This window comes from Octopus bimaculoides, chromosome 16 (assembly GCF_046866305.1).
Source record: "Octopus bimaculoides isolate indiv1 chromosome 16, ASM4686630v1, whole genome shotgun sequence".
NCBI lineage: Eukaryota > Metazoa > Mollusca > Cephalopoda > Octopoda > Octopodidae > Octopus > Octopus bimaculoides.
This window is the reverse complement of record NC_142943.1, coordinates 46,844,786-46,869,896: the sequence shown is the minus strand read 5'-3', so window position 1 is coordinate 46,869,896 and position 25,111 is coordinate 46,844,786. Positions and strand designations below refer to the sequence as shown.

General features: G+C 38.3%; 1 protein-coding gene across 9 annotated transcripts in view; it reads left to right on the top strand.

Moving 5' to 3' along the window:
* Positions 1 to 19,359, top strand: part of LOC106874041 (1-phosphatidylinositol 4,5-bisphosphate phosphodiesterase gamma-1) — a 145,438-nt gene extending 126,079 nt beyond the window's left edge. For 4 of the 9 annotated variants that reach the window (XM_052974028.2, XM_052974026.2, XM_052974027.2 and 1 more), the window contains 12 exons: positions 3,357 to 3,460; positions 4,678 to 4,823; positions 5,202 to 5,350; positions 7,216 to 7,303; positions 8,432 to 8,520; positions 10,190 to 10,356; positions 11,976 to 12,078; positions 13,707 to 13,821; positions 14,865 to 15,023; positions 15,920 to 16,008; positions 16,220 to 16,395; positions 18,103 to 18,519. In XM_052974028.2, coding sequence (XP_052829988.1) covers positions 3,357 to 3,460; positions 4,678 to 4,823; positions 5,202 to 5,350; positions 7,216 to 7,303; positions 8,432 to 8,520; positions 10,190 to 10,356; positions 11,976 to 12,078; positions 13,707 to 13,821; positions 14,865 to 15,023; positions 15,920 to 16,008; positions 16,220 to 16,395; positions 18,103 to 18,151 — 1,434 coding nt within the window. In that variant the 3' untranslated portion in view covers positions 18,152 to 18,519. Of the gene's footprint in view, positions 1 to 3,356; positions 3,461 to 4,677; positions 4,824 to 5,201; positions 5,351 to 7,215; positions 7,304 to 8,431; positions 8,521 to 10,185; positions 10,357 to 11,975; positions 12,079 to 13,706; positions 13,822 to 14,864; positions 15,024 to 15,919; positions 16,009 to 16,219; positions 16,396 to 18,102 lie in introns of all 9 variants that reach the window. The other 5 variants (XM_089364650.1, XM_089364649.1, XM_089364648.1 and 2 more) reach the window with 3 other exon arrangements.
* The last annotated feature ends 5,752 nt before the right edge of the window (positions 19,360 to 25,111 follow it).

Below are 25,111 nucleotides of genomic sequence, written 5' to 3'. Positions count from 1 at the left end.
GCTATGCACTGTACCAGCTTCATCTTATTCTCCACACTATAGTTGAGCTGCTTCAAAAGTTGCTATACAATATGCTATGAACTTTCTTTGCCCTTTTCTCTATCTTTTCACACCTAATTTTCAGCAGTGTTGTTGCTTTATCAGTTTCCCAATGTTGCATGACTCCGTATATCTTTGAAACTTTTCTGCTTATTTCATTATATTTGAACAACTTGATTTTTTACATTGATGAACATGTTTATGATGTAATACAATTTGATATTATGTAAGATTTAGGTGGAAGAGAAACAGAGATGTAGTGTAACTTGAGCTGTGGAGTAACAGCCCTAAGTGTTGGTTCATATGTGTGCGTGCACACACACACACACACACACACACATGCACATATATACAAACATAGAATTGCCAAGTGAGTTGGTATTTAACAGAAAATAAAATAAATCTCAGACACACAATAGCTGTGAAAACAGTTTAGAAGATTGGGTAAAAACCCTTAGAAGATGGAGGAAAAAGTGCCCAGTAGGCCACTGCAGAGAATCTAACCTTGTACTTTCTAAATTCCAACTGAGTCCTCGGCGCCCTTTTAAGCATTTCTTGACAACAAATACCATCTTTTATAATGCTAGATGATAGCTTTTGGAATGTGAGAACAGTTTTTTTATGAACAAAAACTTAGAATTTAAAAGATACAGGATTTGATTCTCTACACTGGCTTGCTGGACACTTTCCTCCACATCTTCTAAGCTGTTTTCACAGCTGCATTCAAGATTGTCTCTATTTTCTACATACATACATACATACATACACACGCCCACACACATACATACATACATACATACATACACACGCCCACACACATACATATATACATACACACACATACATACATACATACATACATACATACATACATACATACACACACATACATACATACATACATACTGTTTAACAGAATATTGGGTTAATTTGTCAACAAACAGTTTGGATTATATCCTTCTCTCTGTGTTTATGCATATACATACCTGGATGTGTGTGTGTGTGTGTGTGTATGTATGTGGCATACAATTTGATTCTGTCTTTCTTTTTTTGTGTATTTATGCATAGATATTGCACACAGTTTGTTTTATTTTTTTGTTGTATTTTCATTGTTGATGCCTTTGAAGCATTTGTCTATAATTTCTGTATTGTTGTGACATGATGGTGTATTTACACTTCAGATTGAGATCTGAATCAATGAATTTTAATGACTTTCTTCAAAGACCAATAAATGCAAAGAAACAAATATCTTGCTGCTGCTTTTTATATAATTAAGGATAGATGAAGAAATGGTGGTTCTTGTCTTGGTGCTGATACTGCATTAAATACTGGGTTTTTGGTGTTCCATTCCATTTTGCTATCTTTGGGTATCACAAGGAAATCTTGTTCACTGCTCTAAACAGATTGGAAACAGTTGTGTTCGTTTGAAATACTGACTTAACCTTAAATCATGAGAGCAAAGTAGACACGAGTAGATATGATGTAGTTAGTAAGGCAAGAAATTTTTTTTTATTAAAAATCAACTAAATTATAACTTTAGTGATCAGAACAACTATTTTCTTATCTCCACTTTGAAAACATAAGGGCACAGGAAATGTGTCAAGTCCAATAGGAAACGGTGTTTCCTAGGGCTAAATAACAGTAGCATTCTTCCCTTTTATGGGACATTAAGTTGACAACATACTATCACTTTATCATGCTGCTACTGCATAAATTTCTGTGAGAGATTTAGAAATTTTTTTGCTGCCCTATGATTTCATCATCATCATCATCATCGTTTAACGTCCGCTTTCCATGCTAGCATGGGTTGGACGATTTGACTGAGGACTGGTGAAACCGGATGGCAACACCAGGCTCCAGTCTGATTTGGCAGAGTTTCTACAGCTGGATGCCCTTCCTAACGCCAACCACTCAGAGAGTGTAGTGGGTGCTTTTACGTGTCACCCGCACGAAAACGGCCACGCTCGAAATGGTGTCTTTTATGTGCCACCCGCACAAGCCAGTCCAGGGGAACTGGCAACGATCTCGCTCGAAAATCCTACAGGAGCCAGTCAGGCGGTACTGGCAACGGCCACGCTCAAAATGGTGCATCTCATGTGCCACCCGCACAAGAACCAGTCCAGGGGCACTGGCAACGATCTTACTTGGCTTGCCGGGTCTTCTCACGCACAGCCCATTTCCAAAGGTCTCGGTCCGTAGTCATCGCCTCGGTGAGGCCCAATGTACGAAGGTCTTGCCTCACCACCTCAGCCCAGGTCTTCCTGGGCCTACCTCTTCCACGGGTTCCCTCAACTGTTAGGGTGTGGCACTTTTTCACGCAGCTATCCTCCTCCATTCTCACCACATGTCCATACCAGCGCAATCGTCTCTCTTGCACGCCACAACTGATGCTTCTAATATTTTTTGGCTAATTTCTGAAGGAAAATCGGCATTTATTTTATATTTACTGCCGATAAGATAAAGCGCACATGCGCGGTATAATTTGAAAAATTAAGTGTGTAAACGTGGGTCGTATTTCCCTATGACTCGTGTTTACTCGCTTGTTTGTGGTACTCTGCTGAAGAAAGTTGTCCAAGTAAGATTTATTTTTATCTTGCTAAATAACTTGAAACCATGGTACAGAGTATAGACTGATAAAAGTTTTTATTTTTCATTCTCTTTCGAAATTATCCCTATTTTTGTGGTATAGAGTTTTTTGCTGCTCTTTCTAGCGGGTTAGATGTCCTATTATAGGCATCTCTGTATTTTAAAGTTATATATATATATATATATATATATATATATATATATATATATATATATATAGACACCACCACCACCACCTCTACCATCTCCCTGCCACACATACACACACACACACACACACCACCTATTGCACAACAGGCCAATGAACCAACAAGACAGCCTCTACATAGTTGTTAGACTTGCTGGAAATAGTAGCCAAACCCTACTGTTTTTAAGAACATGTTGACTAATGTGGCTTTGCATATGTCCCTTGCATACAGGAAAAGACTGGGGACCCATGGCTGGAACACCTTTCATTAAAGGTCACAACTCAGCCGCTGAAGCTAAAATACATGGAGAAAGAAAAAGCAAAACAGCTGCCACTTCCTCAGACCACCACAACGAAAATGACCACCACCACCTCTGTCACTACAACCAGATTGTCTCATCACTTTTTATGGTTTTCGCTGCTCCAATATCCCATGTTTTATCATTGATTCAGTTTTACAGGACTTAAATGCTTCTACTCTCTGTCTTCTCCGAAGGACAGGTTCCAATTTCAGCTGGTTCTTTCTGTGTCTCTCTCTCTTCAGGTGAAAGTAAAAGCTATCCAAGACTACCAAGCCAAGCGACCTGATGAATTGTCATTCCGAAGAGGGTCCATTGTGAATAATGTCCATAAACAAGAAGGGGGATGGTCAGTGACACCTTTTCTTTACTATCAGCAGCTTTGTCTGTCTCTCTTTCTATTTATCTGTGTGGTTGTGGGGGTGGGGGAATGAATTGCGTCATGGTGCTGTTTTTCTCACAGACAATGCCCAACTGACCGTACTATACTGTGTAGTCAACAAATTCAAAAACAAACAATGCACATGCATGAAATTAAAAATGCAAAATGGTAACAATTTACCCATCGCACCCTGTGTATATATATGTGTGAGTGTGTGTGTGTGTATGTAAGTATTTGTGTATATACGCACGTATATATATATAGGTAGGTATATATATATATATATATATACATACACATATACATATCTATATAGATATAGATATGTGTGTGTGTATGTATGTATGTATACACACAACAGGTTTCTTTCAGTTCCCATTTACCAAATCCACTCACAAGACTTTTGGTCAGCCTTGCCCAAGATACCACACGGTGGGACTGAACCCAGAACCATGTCGTTGGGAAGCAAGCTTCCTAGCACACAGCCACACTTGCACCTATCAGTTGGACTTGTTTGTGAATGTTGTGAGTGAATGCAATCACAACAAACAACAACAACTGGGTGGGGCTGTAACACAACAGTTCCTGAGATTTTTAACACAAAGTGGTTGTTTATTCCCAGGTCAGCATTGAAGAAATAGACATATGCCCCAAAAGTTTTCCAGAAAATTCTTTGGCTTCCCCGCTCAGTTACTAATGTCTCTAAAGCATTACCTGCATTTGAATGCTGACCACGTATCTAAGATAGTGTTACTGCCACATAAAAACATAACAGGTGCCACCCTGCTGATCAACAGATCTTCACTCAACAGCGCACTACATCCACATCCCACCTCACCACATATGCTATCCTCCCTCCGTCTTCTTATTTTCCAATTCTTAACTCATCTGATGCACCTACCTTTCTTTCCATTGCCATCTTTATTGGAATTCATTTCACAATCCTCTCACTAAATACTCCACCTCACCCCCCCCTCTCTCTCTCTTTCCAAATTACAATTCTCTGAAGCAATCTTTCTACTCACATTTTCATGAACCTCATCGCTTTCATCCACCAGACTGCTTCTACACTTCTAACTAAACAACAGCAACAATTATTGCCAAAATCCCATTAATTTCCCCAACAGGAATTTATTACCTGAAAGAGAGAAGCACTGGAATATGTTCATCTTTTATTGTTTCAGGTGGCGAGGGGATTATGGCACTGACAAACAGCATTGGTTCCCTGCCAATTATGTTGAAGAAATTGATGGTGCTGATGATGCAGGGGACACTTCTGATCTCGGTTCTTTACAGAAAGGATCCATAGATTTAAAGAACAGTATTATAGGTAAGGCCTCTCATTCTCCCTTTCTTTCTTCAAAGACAGGAAGGCACTCTTGAAAAGGCATTAAAATTCTTTTCTTTTTCTTCTTTTGGTTTAACTCCTTTTTTGGTTTAACTCCAAGTCAGTTGAGAAGCTCCCTTATTTGCTTATGGTAATTCAAAGGAAAATTGGTTGCTATTACTAGCAAGTCAAGTAATCAGATAGAGGCACTTTCTTTGAAGGATTTTCAGAAATAGTATAGAGTTAGGGTCTTGGAGTCTTTAAATATACCCCTTTATGTTGTGACTTCAAATATTGTCAACAACAACATCAACAACACTGTATTTAAACTATTATTTTTTTAGCCTGAAATTTTGTGTTTCTGTTTGTATTTATTGACAGAGAATGTGACTGGTCCTACCAACCTGTTTGTCTTTAGAATTTATAATTGCTACCAGAATAGTCCACTAGAAATTGGTTGTGAAACTTCAAATGACTTTGTGGAATGGTTCAGTGCCATAAGCAAGTGCATCGCTTCTGCCAATGAACGGGTATGTGGAATTTTTCTTGCGTCTTTTATATCTTGTATACAGTGGCACATAAAAAGCACCCACTACACTCTCAGAGTGGTTGGCATTAGGAAGGGCATCCAGCTGTAGAAACTCTGCCAGATCAGATTGGAGCCTGGTGTAGCCATCTGGTTCGCCAGTCCCCAGTCAAATCGTCTAACCCATGCTAGCATAGAAAGCGGGCGTTAAATGATGATGATGATGATGATGAATTATTTAATCTTGATTCTGGTAAGAAGAATGCAATTCTCTAAACTCTTCAGTCTCACAATTAGTATTTACATTTACTCTTTGGATTACAATGAATTTGATCTCTTGGATATGTACACAGCTGCAATTACTGTAAGCTATTCGCATATCTAGGCTTGTGATTAATTGGTGTGTGTATCTGTGTCTCTCCTTCTGCTTAACACGTTGACTACCAACTACAAGTTATTTCGTAGTTGGCAATCTATACAATTTTGCCAGGTATGTAAATCTGAAAAAATAAAGAAAACATTATACAATGAAGAGACATAGTCAAATAATGAATAACATCCCCTCAAAGCTTTCATAGCAAACCAATCTGAGCATTTTGCATTGCTACGAGATAACTCATACCACGTCATTGTAGTGTAAATACATGTACTATGTACCTGTATACCTGTAATTTCATGTACTATGTACCTGCATACCTGTATACCTGTAATTACATGTACTATGTACCTGTATACCTGTATACCTGTAATTACATGTACTATGTACCTGTATACCTGTAATTACATGTACTATGTACCTGTATACCTGTAATTACATGTACTATGTACCTGTATACCTGTATACCTGTAATTACATGTACTATGTACCTGTATACCACCACACAAAATATTTCAGCTTTCTGATTTGAGAAAGTTAATAGAACGCTTTTGGCAAATAGAAACAGATCATATCGATATCTTGTGGCAGGCTACATGTTAATGACCACTGCTGACGTCATGTAATCCAGAATAACCTGTCACATGGTCAGCTCATTGGCAACTAAACTGTGCTCCTACCTCCATTAGGCTTACCTGATGAGGAGTGTGATTAGAAACCTTACAGTCCACAAAACCAATCCTATGAAAAGGATGGATCAACTCAGGGTTGTACCAATGTTTATCTGGCACTTGTACAAGAACTCAGAAATTCTGCGCTGGTGTCTGGTACCCTGTGAGGACACTGAAAGGGAGGTAGTCGACCATTTCCGTTCTTGTACGTCTTTGGGAGAAAGTTGCACTTTTGTAAAATTAGTATTCTGGTTGAGACAGAGAATATCTCTAACATCTGGCCACCCAACTCCCCAGACTGCAACCCCCTTAATTATTATGTGTGGGGTACAGTTAAGTGAGAGACCAACTAAACACCAAAGATGAACTGAAGGCAAGGATTATGGCAGCATTCACCAACTTAAACAAGGAGACTGCCCAGAAGAGTTGCAGGAGATTCTGAAGTCGTCTGGAGGCGATTTTATTGAATATATTTACTGTTTAGTATTTCAAGATGTTTTTATATAATTTTGGTAAATATATCTGTTAAAATGAGATGTCAGAGTTATTTTCATTTTTGTGTCATTCAGATGACAATTTATTCACCACACCCCGTGTGTGTGTGTGTGTGTGTGTGTGTGTATACACTCACACACTGATGCATTCAAATCAAAACGTTTCAGTTTTCTAAACACGCCAGCATTTTCTGATTCACTTCCCAAACTCCTGGCACATCTGTTGGCCCTAAGGGCCACACAGTTTGGAAATGTCTGCTGTGTTTTATTAACTATTTGTGAGGCATTTGATACTTTTTTTACTGATACTATATATTTTACTTCACAGGTAAATCATGGATTGCAATTAGAACGAACCAAACATATTGCTCAGGAATTTTCTGACCTCATTGTCTACTGTCAAGCTGTTCCTTACAGTCAGTATTATTATTATTATTATTATTATTATTATTATATTTTTATTAGCAGTAGTAGTAAAGGTAGTGAGCTGGCAGAATCGTTAGCAGCATTCCATCTGTCTTCATGTTTTGAGTTCAAATTACACCAAGGTCAACTTTACTTTTCGTCCTTCACTTGTTTGTCCTGTCATTTGTTTTAGTCTTAACTACAGCCATGCTGGAGCACTGCTTTTAATGGTTTTATTTATTGAGTAGCTGAGTTCACCCGAATTATGTCCCATTATAGTTAACTTCTCTTTACTGATTTGAATGTGACTAGGTGCTGTGTACATCAAATTACATCAGAATACACACACACACAAAGTAGGTTTCTGCTGCATTTCACTCACAGGACAATGTCCAAAGTGAAAGTGAAAGACACATGATCCAAGTTACCCCAGAGTGGAATCAAACCTGAAGTTACCTGGTTGTGAAGAGAACTTGTGAACAGTACAGCCCCTCCCTTCACTCATGAATATAAAGTTTTTTCCGTTGTCAATCACAAAGAATGAAGTTAATTTTTGGCCACATATATATAGTACCATAATATTACCATTCCAGCTGCTCGTAAAATTTTTCAGAGTTTGATACATTCCAAGAAATAGCAATATCAACAACAACATTGATGTAACCCATCAATGTATCTATAGATATGATTGCAGTGGCATAACATTTGAGTTTACAGACCATCGGTTTTTTTTTGTGAATGGTTTTATGAAGAAGGTGGTAGCATGGCAACAAGAATCTGATCAGATTTATGGAAAGAGTTTCAGAGGATTGTCATTTTGGGGTGGAAGGATAAGACAAAATGATCAGCTGAGGAGTAAGACACTGAATAAGTGTGATCAGGTGGAGATTTGAGTGTTATAGGGTTGGGCATGAGTGGATAGTCTGCGAGATAACATGAGAACCGACTGAATGATGATGCAGTGTCTCTTAGTGAGACCTTGTAGTGGTTGTAAAAAGATATTATAATGAAAGTCTGTTGATTTGAAAAAAAAAGGTTCTTTCCCTCTTTTGTAAATTTGTATATCATTGACTTAAACGTTGCAGGTAGGATTCTGTGAACTGTTTTTGTTTGTTAATTTTATTTCTGTTTCACTTCAGAATTTGGTAATTACTATGAAATGTCTTCCCTGCCGGAAACAAAAGCTGAGAAGATGACCAAGAAAGAAGCAAAATTATTTGCCAAATATCCTTTACTATGAAATCATCATCTCATCGTCATCCACTTCGTCATCATCATCCTCTTCATTATTGCCATCCTCTTCATCATTGTCGTCCTCTTTATCATCCTCTTTGTCATTGTCATCCTCTTCATCATAGTCATCCTCTTCGTCATCGTCATCGACTTCGTCATCGTCATCCTCTTTGTCATTGTCGTCCTCTTCGTCATCATTGTCCCCTTCATCATCGTCGTCCCCTTCATCATTGTCTTCATCGTCCTCTTCATCATAGCAATCAAATTCACAAATTCAATGACTGGCAGCCGTGCCAGTGGAACGCTAAGAGCACCATCCGAGTGTGATGGCAGCCAGAGCAGCTGGCTGGCTTCCGTGCCGGTGGCACGGAAAAAGCTCCATTCGAGCACGATCATTATCAGCATCGCCTTACTGTGCTGGTGGCAGGTGAAAATAACATTCGGGCGAGGTCATTGCCAGTGCTGCTGGACTGGCTCAAACACCACTTGAGCCTGGCCATTGCTAGTACCACCTGACTGGCCCTTGTGCCGGTGGCACGTAAAAGCACCCACTACACTCTCAGAGTGGTTGGCGTTCGGAAGGGCATCCAGCTGTAGAAACTCTGCCAGATCAGATTGGAACCTGGTGCAGCCATCTGGTTTCACCAGTCCTCAGTCAAATCGTCCAACCCATGCCAGCATGGAAAGCGGATGTTAAACGATGATGATGATGATGATGATTATTTACAATTGACAGATATTTGTCCTCATCTTGTTTCTTGTTAACACGTTTCGGTTGATATACTCTCCAGCCTTCAAGTGTTTTGAGGAAATTTCGAACCTGGGTTTTCATTCCTAAGGTATTTTTCGATATTATTATTATTCAGATCACTGCTTGGAATCGAACTCGGAATCTTGGGGGTTAGTAGCCCGCGCTCTTAACCACTAAGCTATATGCCCCCAATTCTAAGCAGTGACCTGAGTAATAATAAAAATGATAATAATAATGATAATAATAATGACATCGAAAAATACCTTAGGAATGAGAATCCAGGTTCGAAATTTCCCCAAGACACCTGATGAAAGCTGAAATGTTGTGTTAACAACAAACAAGAAGAGGACAAATATCTGTCAAATGTAAATAATGTACATAATTCCTCGTCTCTCAAATATAGAACTGTATATATATATATATATATATATATATATATATATATATACACACACACACACACACACACACACACACACACACACACACGTGCTTATACAGGTATGATGGCTGTGTGGTTAAGGAGGCTGTTTTTCCAACCTTGTCGTTCCTGGTTTAGTCTCACTGTGTGACACCTTGGGCAAATGCCTTCTGCTTTAGCCCCAGGCCAACCAATGCCTTGGGAGTGAATTTGGTTGACAGAAATTGTGTGAATGTCCATTCTATGTGTGTGTCTTTGCATTTGTCACTCCTAGCACTTGACAATAAGTGTTGGTTTATTTACGTTGCCATAACTTAGTGGTTTGCCAAAAGAGACCCACTGAATAAGTACATTTATTCAAGTAAACCCTTCAAAACAATGCTCCGTTTTAGTAATTTTCCATTAAAAAAAATATATATGCGTCTGCTTTGGTTATGGTAGTTACAATATGTTCCCTTCTGATTAAATTACCTTGACTGCTTGTTCACATATAACAGAAATCAACTTAGCCGAATCTATCCAGGACGGCACCGGGTTGACTCCTCCAATTTCTATCCTGTTCCAATGTGGTGCTGTGGATCCCAAATGCTTGCCCTAAATTATCAGACTGGAGACCGAAGCATGCATTTACATCACAGCCGGTTTGCCATGAACGGCCAGTAAGTCATGTTTTATTTTACACCTTCTTTTGTACTTTGCTGATGTGCGTAGCCACGTTGATAAGGTGGTTGGTGCAGCAGCCAATGGCTGCAAGTTCAAAATCCTGCCACAAGTACTGTAATATATCTGTGGGATAAGAGTCTTAATTCACAATAGCTCATCCCCCTGATTCAGTAGACATATCAGGTTTGAGTGTGTACCAGATTTAAAAATAACTTTTTAAAGTTGTTAACATATCTCTCTCTCCCTTTCACTCACGTGCATTTGCTCATAATGTGAGATGACAGTACGCCATATTTTGATTAAAGAATGAATATTTTAATTAATAAGACGTATCAACTTAACGTTTTTCCTTTAACCAATATTCTGAAATCTGAATATTTTCTTTAAATACAATTAATTATTGATTTGTGCATTTGTTACTTCAATCAACTAGTTTTTTTGCACTTGTCTTTTTGTTCATTATTCTCAATAACTTGACACTAAGCTTAAAACGTATGTACATGTATTGCTGTGAGAGAAAAATAATAATAGCAGAACTAAGATACTTTTGACAGTTTTTTCAAGTCTGGAAGACAACACTGAACATATTTCCCCCATTATTCAAACAATAGCTTATATTACTTCGCTCTTAAATATGTTTTGCTTTTAAACATTAAATTTTGCAATTGATAAATATTGAATCAGCTCGTGCTGATCGTAGTTGTCTCCCTTTATATGCAACTTTTTTTTTTTTTTTTTTTGCCTGTTATTTCATTTGTACATTTAACAACCATCCAACCATCGTAAAGTTTTACTTCTATTAAAATACTAAAATGTTTTTAAAATCTCGACAATATGTAAAATGTCCGTTAGTTCAGCCAAACGAGGCTGATTGCTCCACCCATTTATTTCATGAAGATTTTAACCTTTCATGAAACATAAATTTAACAGTTTCCGTTTAAAATGGATCTTTGACGCTGTAATGGCTCTGCTATATATCATACTAATAAATATGTACTCATTTCATTGACTGTAACGTTTGAATTATACTTAATCACTGGAGTTTCCTCTCCCCGTGTTACTACACTTCAACAATGTTATTAACTTTTTGTACTGCTGCAGAGCATTTGACAAAGGGAAATGTGAGCAACGTCTGACATGCTGCACATCCCATATACCTCTTACATTAGCATCTTGTAGACACAATACTGTTTTCTGATGCATACTCTCAAAGAGCTTAAATCTTGCACTTCCTATCTCATGTCGTAGCATATGAGAGCAAATCCAGTATCTTAACTACATTGTGTCTCATCATCATCATTTAACGTCTGTTTTCCATGCTGGCATGGATCGGACAATTTGTCAAGGAACTGGCAAGCCAGAGAGCTGCACCAAGCCCCAGTTGTCTGTTTTGGCACGGTTTCTATGGCTGGATGCCCTTCTTAATGCCAACCACTTCACAGAGTGTATATTGGGTGCCTTTTATGTGGAGTCAACGCAGAGGCTTCTTATGTGGTACAGATGCTTTTTACGTGGTGCCAGTACACCTTGTAACAGTGTATGTATATAAGCTTATGCCATGGTTTGTTTCCATTGATTGCTTGTTGCATTTAGAAAATTGTTTGTTGTTTTTCAGATGTGGTTATATATTACAACCGGAATGTATGAGGGCTGAGGACTACGATCCTTTCAATGTCGAGACAATGAAAGGAATTGAACCAATGATGTTAACGATGACAGTAAGTTGATATTTCTTTCAGTCTCACTGTTTTCGTTATAATTAAACTGTTAATTATAAATTATCTTTACAATTTTATGATTGAATAATTAAGAGAGAAGAATGTGAAGCTGGATCTTTTGCAATATCCACTTTGTTACTTTAACGTTCCAAGTCCAGATTTTATTGGAAATCCCTGCTAAGTCATTAAGATAAAAAGAAAAAAAAGTAAATACCAGTTATACTATGGTCAAGTCCTATGACTATGCTACTTCTCTAAATAGTAGGCTTTCTACTTTGTCATCAGAAACTAGTTCATCATCATCATTTAATGTCCATTGTCCATGCTGGTATGGGTTAGACGGTTTGACTGCGTTGGCAGGTTCCACTCTGATTTGGCATGGTTTCTACGGCTGGGTGCCCTTCCTAACGTTAACCACTCCAAGAGTGTAGTGGGTGCTTTTTACATGCCACTGGTACAGGTGCCATTTGCATGACATTGTGGTGTGTTCACGTGCTAATTTGCATGACACCAGTATCTGCAACAATTTTGCCTAGCACAATGGGTCTTTTTCTCAAACACAGCATAATGCCAAAGGTCTTGGTCTTTGCGAGAAATCAATTCTACATTATTTACATTATTTACATTTGACGGATATTTGTCCTCATTTTGTTTGTTGTTAACACGTTTCGGCTGATATACCCTCCAATTCTACTTGATTTCTCCATGAATACATAGTTAGTTCTATTGGTTTTTCAAGGAACAGTATCTGAATGTTCCTGGAACATTGCAATGGTTTCCCAAATGCCTTCCCCATATTTTGAGCTTTATCTCCCTATCTTATCCCCTATTTCTGTTGTTTACTGATATGAGAGTTCTATAAAGTAGTGGTTGGAACCATTTCCTAATTCTAATTGAACCATTTTTTTCTTCACCCCATCTTGGTCCTTATTCTTTCTGGTCATAGTGAGTATCCTAAATAGAATTGGATTCCACAATGCTTGTTTACTTTTGATATATATAAAGACAAAGTGTAACCACATTTCTATGAAAGGACACAGGACATATTTGTGTTTGTGTGGAGAATTACATAGCCCCTTTTTAAATTCCACTGGGGTCAACCTAGTTTTTAAGTGAAACACCAGAGTTCCAGAAAACCAGTGATAGTCTGCATCATTAAATAGTAAATCCAAAAACCTGTCCAAGTAAAATAAATTATTTTGCCATGAGGAAGGGGCCAGCCTTCATCTAATGAAGAGTTTTGTCCAAAACATTAGATTTTTTCTTTTCTTTGGCAAAATAATTTATTCCATTTATGCAAACTTTTGGTCATTTTTTAGTTTATATTCGCATTTCCAGCAGTCTTATGAATACAATGTTGTTTTCTTAATAAAAATGCAAAGAATATGTCTTGTTTGCAGTGGGGGGGGGGGGGGGGGTATCTGTTTTGGGCCACATTGACAAGTTTTAACTTCCTCTCTTCAAAAGGTTTCTCAACCAAATATTTATTTGCAATTTCTTTAAAGCTTTTCCACAATATTTTTTCATAGACTTTTGTAATTTCTAAATAAAAGAAAATAAAACCCAATGAATGTAGAATATTCTTTGCCTTTTACTTCCTTCTTTCTTTCTTTTTCTTTTTTATTCAGATAATTGGTGCCAGGCATTTAGTAAAGCAAGGTCGAGGCATTGCCAGTCCACTTGTTGAGGTTGAGGTCTGTGGCCTTGACTGTGACACCCATAAATGGCATTCAAGTACGAAAGGTAAAGATGTTTCTAGAAGTCTTGTAAGAAGAAAGAGATACTTCTCTGATTGGAGACAGGGGTGGGTGGTGGGGTATAGGCAGTTGTTTACATTTGACCCTTTGGATACCTCCGGCCAAAATATTTGACCTGTCTTATGCTGAAACTGGCCAGATCTGGCCTCTCACACCAACCCTACATTGCCATTCTAAAACTAAGCTGGCATATCATTGAAATCTGTAAACTACGACATAATTCATGATTAATCCAAAGTTAAAAGGTTGAACAATTTAAAAGAAGTGAAAACAAACAAAAGGAATAATAAATATCTTTTGTGCCACAGGACCAATATAATGAGGGAAAATAGGTGGGGTGGGGGGTATGTAGAGAGGCAGATGAGCACCAGGTTGATAGCTCAGTGTCTTGTTTAGATCTTGCTATGTTTTGTTGTTATTCACTAAATTTATTTCAGAATTGCTCTTTGTTTTCACTTGGAACCCTATATTATTTTACAACTCCCTACTCTCTTCCCCTACTTTTGAGCTACCCCCCTACCTTTCTGTTACCCCCCCATTCTATCCTTCTGCTACCCCCATTCTATCCCTCTACCTTTCTGCTACACCCCACTCGACCCTTCTGCTACCCCCCATTCTATCATCCTACCCTTCTGCTACCTCCCATTCTATCCCTCTACCTTTCTGCTACACCCCATTCTATCCTTCTACCCTTCTGCTACCTCCTATTCTAGCATATTTGAAATGCTTTAACTGAGGAAGGTTTACTTAATGGATGCATTTCCTATTGTCTGTTATAGAAAGCTGAAACATGCATATTAAATGATTTCAAAATATCACTGTTTCATTTACAACTCAATGCCAGTACAAACTGACCGGCCTTGGCTCCAGTTATGTGAGTGCTCTGAGAATGATTTGGGATAGTTTGTTATAAGTAACTCAAATCGAAAATTCTGGTACCATGAACCACTTCTTAGCATAACATTATATAAGCACATATACACATACACACATTTATATATACATTTGTTTTTGCTTTCTCTTTAACAGTGGACAGTGGTCTAAATCCAGTTTGGAATGAAGTATGTCACTTTGATATTGAATGTCCTGATCTGGCCTTATTGCGAATCGTTGTGCAAGTGGAAGATATGGTAGGAGATCCCAGTTTTCTTGGACAGGCTGGTTTCCCTGTGCATACATTACGATATGGTAAGGAAGCTGATGCTAAATTCTGCAAAGACTCCAAGCATTATATGTCTTTTTGATCGGCTCAGTTTGATGTTTGCATGAAAGTCTATTATTAGAAAATACTACTGGCACCGTGGTAGTTGTCAAGATAAGTGGACTGAATCAACCCCAGTATGCAACTGGTACTTTAGTTTATCAACCCCTTATGGATGAATGGCTAAGCTGACCTCAACAGAATTTGAACTCAGAACTTAAAAAGTCAGAAGAAATACCTCTAAGCATTTTATCTGACATTCTAATGAGAAGAAGAAGAAGGAGGAGGCGGAGGTGTTACATAGGCACAAGGCCAGCAGTTTTAGGGTGGAGTAAGTGTATGAAATTGAGCCCTGATATTTGTCAAACCCTTCCTTTAACATTTCAGCAGTTGGGCAGTTGACCAATCATTTCCATTCCTTGTGATATTGGCTTTTTCTTTTTATATGAACCTGGGCCTTGACCAGACTGGTACACAATTAAATGTTGGTGGAACTCTCCTTCAAGTCTTTTATTGGGTTTAATCATTCTGGTGGCACCCATTCCTCTCCAGGATATTGGTACCATTTTTGTCTAATTGAGTTCACTCATCTTTGATAAGTTTTATCTTTTTTAATCCAGTCTGGGGTCCCCCACACCATTCCCACAAGGCAAGCCCAGTAGGGGCTGGTTTAGTTGCTAACCACTCGAGCATGAACAGCTGGTATTGGATTACCTGGTTACCAGTAGCAGGTTCCCATCAACCTGAGGTGGCATCAGCCTTCACCTGCCCTTAAATACTAGAACTTGGTTTTAGTGGGATTTGAAAAGCTCAAACAAATACTCCGGAAACCATTTTTATGATTTTCTTAACAAATTCTCTCCACTTTTTGTTTCCTCCTCAGGTTATCGAGTTGTTCCATTATTGAATGCTTATTCAGAAGAATTAGAGTTAGCTTCTCTTTTAATCCATTTTGATATAAGGAACACAAGAGTAAGTATTTATTTCTGTTGCTTTTGTTTGTTAAAAACCAGCCATTTTTTAATCCTAATTCATTTGCAATCTTTGAGTCGTTATGCTGTACCTGTTGTGAACAGACAGATACCATTTCCAATCTTGCTGTCACTATTGCCAAATTCATGTAAACCATTTACCAATAATAGCAACAACATAAAAAAACAAAAGTAACCTCAAATCTTTGCAGGATAGCGAAGACCAGGAAACTTACAGTTCCATTCAAGAATTACAGAAACAAGCTGATGAATTGAAGGAGAAGCTGGAAGACGAGGAGGATGTTATGCAACGCGATATTGTTGAACAACAGCTTAATGAGGCTATGGAGAAGTTGCAAGCCAAAAGAGAAGAGCGCAAACAGAAGAAGTAAGTGCGTCTGATTTGTCTGTCTGGTTGTTGTTTAGCCCAAGGTCAGCAAAACTAAGGACAGCTGTGATAAAATGAGGATCAATGATATTGTGACCAAAATAAATATCCATCCAGTTTGATGACAAGTGGTCAGTTGCTCAATGGATTGAGGTCCCTGCTTATTCAATCAGCATGGAAATAACTTTGTATTCCACACATGTGTAGAACTCTTAACATGGTCCTCAGGTAGGATCAATGTGACAAGGTTGAACCTTTAAATTACCAGAATAATTTCCATCTGATGAGCTTCAAATTTCTATCTGACCAATTTCCGCTCACAAATCTTGGGTTAGATTTGGTCAAGATTCCATGTAGTGGGATCAAACCTGAGACTTTGTGATGATCAATATTTTAACCATTTGGCCCTGTTGTATGCAATATTAGGGACGGTTAAATTGCTTTTCTCTATCTAAATCTGTGGCACTGTGTCTGCCAAAGTTAGCTATCAACATGAAGAAATGTTTGTTTCTTTATTTGGTTGATGTTAAGTTGCCAACCCCCATCATCATTCTAGCATCCATGCTGTCATGGATTGGATGGAATTTGTTGAGGCAGATTTTCTATGTCCAGATGGTCTTCTTGTTGCCATCCTTGTCTCCAGTGGTCCTCCTTATGGTCAGGCATGTTTTCATTGAACATTAGAAGCAAAGGATACTATTTATATGGCAGTGACACTTGCTTACAAAGACAAGGAGACACCAACACATACACACACCATTGCAGTTTCTGTCTACCAAATCCACCCAGAAGACTATGGTCAGTTTGTGGCTACAGTAGAAGACATTTTCCCAAGGCACTGCACAGTGGGACTGAACCCAGAACCGTGTGGTTAAGAAGCAAACTTCTCAACCACACAACTAATATCTTCACCTCTACACAACCAATTCAAAGATTGAAAGTTCAATTCTTGTCACTGACACAACACTGTGTTCCTGGAAAAGACACTCAGATGCTTAACTGGTTCTGTGGTGCCATTTCGTGTCAACTTGCCAATATGTTCTGCTTAAGGTGGAAGAAAATTACAATAATTCGGTGTTTCTTGATCTGGTATTGCTGAAGAAAATAATAAAGTGGACACTCCAGTTGTGAACCTCAAATCAAAATCTCATCATTCTGTGCCATGTTTAGTTGTATGCGATGGTTTGTGTTGGATTTCACATGTAATGTCAATGCCTTAATAAAACAAAGATTCATTTACAATTGACGGATATTTGTCCTCATCTTGTTTGTTGTTAACACAATGTTTCGGCTGATATACCCTCCAGCCTTCACCAGGTGTCTTGGGAAAATTTCGAACCTAGTTTCTCATTTCCTAAGGTATTTTCGATATTATTATTATTCAGGTCACAGCCTGGAATTGAACTCGGAAGCTTGGGAGTTAATAGCCTGTGCTCTTAACCACTACGCCATATGCCCATGGATTTGGTAGACAGAAACAAGATGACAAATATCTGTCAAATGTAAATAATGTAAATCATTATCGTCATTTAACGTCCACTTTCCATGCTAGCATGGGTTGGACGATTTGACTGAGGACTGATGAAACCAGACGGCTATACCAGAATGTGCATAATTCTTCATCTCTTAAATATAGAACTGTATTTATTTTCTGTTTAATTATTGTATATCTACTTATTTGCTTACATATATTTGTCTCTTTTCCAGGCAGAGTTCCAGATCGCAAATTGTTTATCGGCGGACAGCAAACAATTAGTTGTATATAGGCTCACTCTCTCTTGATTTCTTCTCTTTCTCTACTCCATCTCTCACTATCCCTCCCTCTCTTTCTCTCTCTCTCTCTCTCTCTCTCTTTCTCTCTCTCCTCTCTCAACCTGTTACTTTTTTTACAAATGTTGCCTTAATTTCCCACTGCAGGAAATCTAATAATGTTATAATTATCAACACCCACAGATAATTATTATTAATATTATTATGATACTTATTATTATTATTATTATTATTATTATTATTATTAAAACACACAGAATAAAACAATTGATTTAATACATACACACATGCATACACACATGCATACACACATACACAAAGAGAAATAAATTTTCCCAGGTCTCTGTTTACATCTTTGGGTAGTTCCACTGGTTTTTTTTTACCTCATCCTTCATAGACTCAGGAAGTTGCGACCTTAAACACCACCACCACAACAACTGTGTTTTACCATGATTTGGTCTTACTAACTTTATCATTTTTGCTTTTATCTCTGTCTGTCTGTCTGTCTGTCTGTCTTCCTCTCTGTCTTTTTTTTCTCATGTTTGAAATGCTTGTCTCTCTGTCAGTCTATATAACTATTTACTTACCTATATATATCCATCTCTCTCTCTCTCTCTCTACCTACCTTTTTATCTTACTGTGTGTGTGGAGAGAGGGTTGTGTTTATCTATCTATCTACCTGTCCATCCATCCCCCCTTCTCTGTCTCTCTGCCCCTCTCTCTCTCTCTCTCCTTCCTAACCAATCTACACAAGTCTTTCTTTGCTCTTCTGAATTTTCTTTTGATTTTGCAGCTTTTCTTTCTGCCCCCCCCCCCTTTCCTTCTTATCTGTTACCATATTCGGTGTATTAATGTTGTTCCTGTCAAGCAAAGGAGTCAATATTAGATTGATGAGAAGACACAGGAATGATGGACACACAGACACACACACACACACACACAAAAAAACAACAAACAACAAAAAGTCCCTAAATCAAATAAGAATCCGGGTGAGTGACTGGCATGGTGGTGGTGGTGGTGGTGGGACAGCTGTTTTGTACTTAAAATGGTGAGAAAAGAAAAGAAAAAAGAAGGAACACATTATGTATCACAAACAACTCTGAAAAGACAAACACACACATACACACACACATCCATATATATATGTGTGTGTGAGTGTGAGTGTACCAACATATTAACACAAATATATAACAAGTACATACTACATTCATGTATAGTAAGGACACGTATAAAGACAGTGCTCCAGCACGGTCTTAACTGTGATGGCTAAAATGAACTAAACACACAGACATTAATTTAGGAAGGCATAGAAAATGCACACGTGTGTGTGAAACGCTTGTAGCATACATACGCGTACACATACACCCCCCCACACACACACACACACACAGACACATGTGTAAGTATATGTAACATGTCATCTTAACATCCGACCTTTGAACTATCTTTGACTTCAGAAAGGAAATTCAGTTTTCTTGGATCTTACCTCAAGATCACCACTGACAGTTTTTTTATTTAAAAAAAAAAAGAAAAAAGAAAAAAAAAATTACTTAAAGAAAATTTAAAAGAAAAAGAAATTAAAGGAAAAAAACAAGAATAAAGAAAATAAACTGTAAAAGGGGAAAAAAAAGTCTCCAATTTCTACAGAATTTATTTTTTGCCAAATTATCCATTTTAAGAAATGTTTTGTTTTAAAATAATTTAATATAAAAAAAATAACATCAAATTTGAAATATATACTGAATGAAATGAAACAAAATGAAAAAGAGAATCAAAAATTCAAAATAATGAGATTTTTATTATTATTATTATTGTTGATTTTTTAAAAATTTCATCTTAAAAAAAAAAATGGAATTCCTTTGATGATGTTAATATTCTTAAAGAGGTTAACATGGCAACCTGGCAGAATCATTGGCATGCTGGAGAAAATGTTTAGCAGCGTTTTGTCCATGTTTTATGTTTAGGCGGGGTGGTGGTGGTGGTGTGTTCAGATTCTGCTTGTGTTGACTTTGTTGTTCGTCTTTCCAGTGTTTATCCATAAAATGAAGTCCCTACTGGTTTGCACGTACTTAAATTGGCCGCATCAAAGATTCCAGACTCTGCTGTTTAGGAGGACAAATGACTGAATCAGTAGCACAAGTGAAAATATCTTGGACTGTTAAGTTTACATCCATCTGTGTTCCGAGTTCAAATCTTACCAAGGGCAGCTTCAAATTTTATCCTTCAAGGGTTGGTAAGTACCAGCCAAGTGCTGGAGTTAAGGAGTGTCTGATGTAATTGACTTCACCCCTGCCTTAAAATTTGTGGGCTTGTGCCTGTGCGAGAAATTCTTAATGTTGTGAGGGAAATGAGATGCCACACATCGCAATGCTTAGGGATAAATTCAAAATAGTCACCGAGATTCTGGACTTCATCTTTTACTATCGTGAGCTTTGCTTGTTATCACTCTGTGCAATATCAAGATATATGCACTTGACCACACCTTAACTCCACTCTGTGCTCTTGTCGCCTTCTACCAACAAAGGAAATTGTTGTTGTTGCAATCACTCTCCCTTACTGAGTTCAAATCCCTTTGAGATCAACTTTGTCTTTTTTGTTCTTCTAGGACTAACAAAATAAATAACAATAATATATACCCACCACCACTATCATTACTACTGAGTGAGAGAGAGCAGCGCATGCCATCAAAATGATGCTGGGGTACAAATATACAAAGCCCACTATACCACCCATCTGATAAGGGTACATCAGCCACATGCATTACAACCACATGTGCGCAACATGGTGGTCTCCTATCAAAATAAACAGTGCATGACCTTGCAGGTGGAGCCCAGTTAGAATTTTCTTCAGGCTGAGTAGTAGCCCGTCCTGCTCAAAAGGTCCCTGAATAAGGGTTGTTTAAGGATGTTGAATGAAACAGCCCTGTTTCCGTGAATTATTCAAACCTGAAAGAATTCCTCTCAACCCATGGCTATAATACTCCCCAACTACTACTGTTCATGATCAGGGATGCACATATCATCAGCCCCTAAGGGACATGCACAACTGGTTAAAGTCAAGCGAATCTGTGGAATTGAGCAGAATATTTGCTGGGCTGGCCGATTTGTCATGATCTTAGTCAGTTCTTAGAGTTACTGTGCTTTTCCTGTGTATGCTCGAAGGACCAGATCTCACTTGTACATTATATTTTGGTGTGGTAGATATATGTCCTGCAGATATGGATGTAGCATAGCTGAATAGTTAAGAAGTTCGCTTCTCAGTCAAAAGGTGCCGCTTTCGATGCTACTGCATAGTATCTTGGGCCTCGTGTTGACCCATGTCACGCGAGTGAAATCAGGCTGACGGAAACTGTGTGGCAGCTTGTAGCAAGGACTGGTTGTCATTTCAAGGCCTAGCTCTGTGGCACTGATTCTGCCTGGGAATTTCCTGTTTTTGGAATGTCCAACCACTCCCACGTTTCACTCATTCAATGAGCAGGGAGGTCCGTGAATCAAACAAGTCGATACTCCTAGTGGACACCGACGATGATTCATTTACTTATGGCTCAGATGTTGCCACCGGTCAAGATTGTGTCTCATTCGGCGGGGAAACCATTATTGACTATTTGAGTCATGTCGCCACTTTGGTGGCCAAGACTTGTGTCAGACGTGATGCTGTGCCCCCACCATCGCCACTACCACTCTCTGGAAAATGACAAAGTACAGGTTTATATTCCCAAATGCAGTGCATCTCATACACATCCACATAAAGACAACCTTAAGAATGTGTTACTTTCTTAAACTATTTCAATGGTGATGTATCCATCTTTCCTCGATCCCTCTACTTCTGGGGCATGTCTCTCCCCGGCCCCACCACGTTTGATTTCTCCTTGAAAGCGGATGTATAGAAGAATCTATTTCAGCACTGGGCTGGTTCTTTCTACACTGAAGGAATAAAAGGCAAAGTTGACCTCGACAGGATTTGAAGTCGGCGCGCAGAGAGCCTGATCAAATATCACAAGATATTCAATCCGATGCTTTAACATCTCTTCCATTTCGATGCCATAACGTGATGTATATATTATTAGCTTAGCACAGATATTAAGCCTTTTGTCTGCTGCCGCATCTAACGAAAGGTGATAAAGTTCTATTGACTTTAAGACAGGAAGTCATGGCGAATCCTAATATTCACGTTTTCCCTTTCTGGCTGTTAATAACGTAAATGAAGAGAAACGAAAGGAATCGACGAATAAACAGAATCATACATGAATAAACATGAAGAAAGGGCGATATAGTTTTATACCATAGCGACCACACTAAAAACTGATGTTTATCGAACTTTTTCATTGATCTTGCAAAAAAGTCAGGAAGACCGAATAGTTGTAATGGCAAGTTACATTATGGGTTCAATATTTATCACTGGCTGATATGGTTGACAAAGAAATAGAAAATGTTCAATACCAATTTATGAGGGATAGAGACAGAAAAATCAATAAGTTGTGGCGTGTGCAACGAAGGCGAGGGTTTGCTACGAAATTTGTGTTTAGTATATGCGTTTCTAAATAGTTATTTAAGGAGAAAAAGAGACAACTACCGAGACAAAAGCATAAATATATCCATACCTTCATTTGAATTTCATTCGCTAGAAAATATATTAACAGCAATGTTTATCAAAGTTTGGGAAAATAAATTAGTCTGTGCTCAGAACTCAACCAGATTAATGAAGTTAATATGCTTGTTCTTCAATTTGAATGCATGTAAATCAAGGAAACCTGAGAGAGAGAGAGAGAGAGAGAGAGTTGCAGATGATAGCAGTTGTTGAAAGGAAGGACTGGGTGAGTTTTATGTGTGAGATTTAGGAAGGACTGGTGTGATAGAATCTGTGAGCTAGATGTGAGATGAAGCCGTTGTAGTACAAATGGAAGCAGACAGGAGAAATGGCATGTATGGGCATAGTTGTATGGTGGTGAGTGAATCTTCACCAATCTAGAGAGATTGCATCTTGGAATATTTGTGTATGTTTGTACCTGCAGTACAGTGACAGAAAGAAATTAGGGGTACACCAGAATTCATAGTCTAGATTGGAGACACTGCAGATTGTGTTATCGGTGAGAAAGCCACCAATCAGAGATGAAAGAATAGATGGATCTAAGTTGCCAGTCTGGAATTGGAAGCGTTTATAGTGATAAAAGAGGTGATTGCTGGTTCAGTCGTCTTTAAAATTTTAGTAATAAGCAACGATTTAGTTGAAGAACAGGATTTGCTGCTTTTAGAGCTGGAATATACTAACAAGTTTATATTGATTGGAATAGATTCCATCCGAGAGACTGCAAAATTTGGGGCAGGTAGCAGCGAACTTTGAATCCCAGTGTTTGGAGGAAAACAATCAGAATCGGTTGTCTTGATCGATTAGAATGCGTGGAGGTGGAAGCAGAGCAGACAGATCAAACATGTGCGAAGTTCTTTCACTGAGTTAATGTTTAGAAAACAGTTTTAGTTGAGTGAAAGGATTTTGGCGAAGATTTGCAAGAGACCAGAAATCTTTGCTGCACATTGGGGAGCTAACGATGAACGAAGGCATTCCTTGCTTTTCTGAGAGTAATTTTGTAGGCATTGTAGTGGTGAGTAAAAAAAAAATTCACATGTTGCAGGATGTATTCTTTACACTAATGCAACTTTAATGTGAATAAACCCTTTCAGTGTGATGAGCTTTGGTTAGATGTGATGGTTCTCGTCACATTTGCTACCAGATTACTAGAATTGCCAAGGTTTGACGTAAGCTGTGTGAAAGCTAGTTTCTGGAAGATTAGGAGTCTGGTGAATGTGAAGTAAGATCGGGTCGGGAGATAAGCAAACGCTTGCTGAGGAGCGGAGTAATGTGGAATATCGACAGCAGATTGATTCGGTAAAAGAGAAAGACTTCAAATCGGAGTGATTGTAAGTCGTTGAAGCTGAATTCCAGATGGTAGAAATGAGTGGTTGGAGGGGAGAGCGGATTTAGATTAGTACGGACACACTACATTTCTGAGCCAAACTAGAATGTTTAATGTGTAGAGGATAAGAGAGTTATTTCTCAGAGAAAAACAATGTGGTTTAGTGGAAGTAGCGTATAGGTAGAGTCAATATTCAGAAATGTTTATGTAGAAAAAGGGAAATTGTTCAGCGATTTTTTTTTTTTTTTTTTTTTTAATGTTCGGCTTATAATATGCGTGCTCGCTGTCAGAGGCAACGGAAGATGTTTTGTCGCAGCCAACTTCAAAATTCCCACTCAATGGAGTTCAAATTTTTCCGACTGCAAATAGTCGTCTAGAGTGATCTCCCTTACAACGTGAGGCGACCACACAAAACAAATCTCTGCAATGTTGACTTCATGTAAATATACTTTACTTTCTAATGCGTGTGTGTGTGTAGTTTATTCTTATTCTTTTATTGGTTCTAGTCATTGAACTGCTGTCATGCTCATCCCATAAACCACAGCATTCAATTTGATCTCTGTTCATCAAACGCCCGAACTACTTTCTGGCGCAAACACCGCCGCTCGATGCATTGTTTTACATGAAACCTCACAAACACATATACAGTATATGAAATATATAAGACTCGTTTACACCAAGTATACACAAAACAAAATATATGACATCTTTTGCCAGTCACATTCCAATTACAAGGCATTGATAGGTAAACTTAACGGCCACAATAGAAATACTTGCTCAGGAGGTCGTATAGCGGGATCGAAACCGGAACCATGTAAGAAAGTTTGTAATTACTTGAATAAGCTTGTGCTTCACTGTTTATATACATTTTATACTGAGGCGTGGCTGTTGGGTAAGAAATTTGCTTCCCAACCACATGCTTCCGCGTTCAGACACGGGCAAGTGTCTTCTATTACACCCTCGGACCAACCAAAGCCATGTGAGTGGACTTGGTAGACGGAAACTGAAAGAAGCCCGCCGTATATATACGTATAT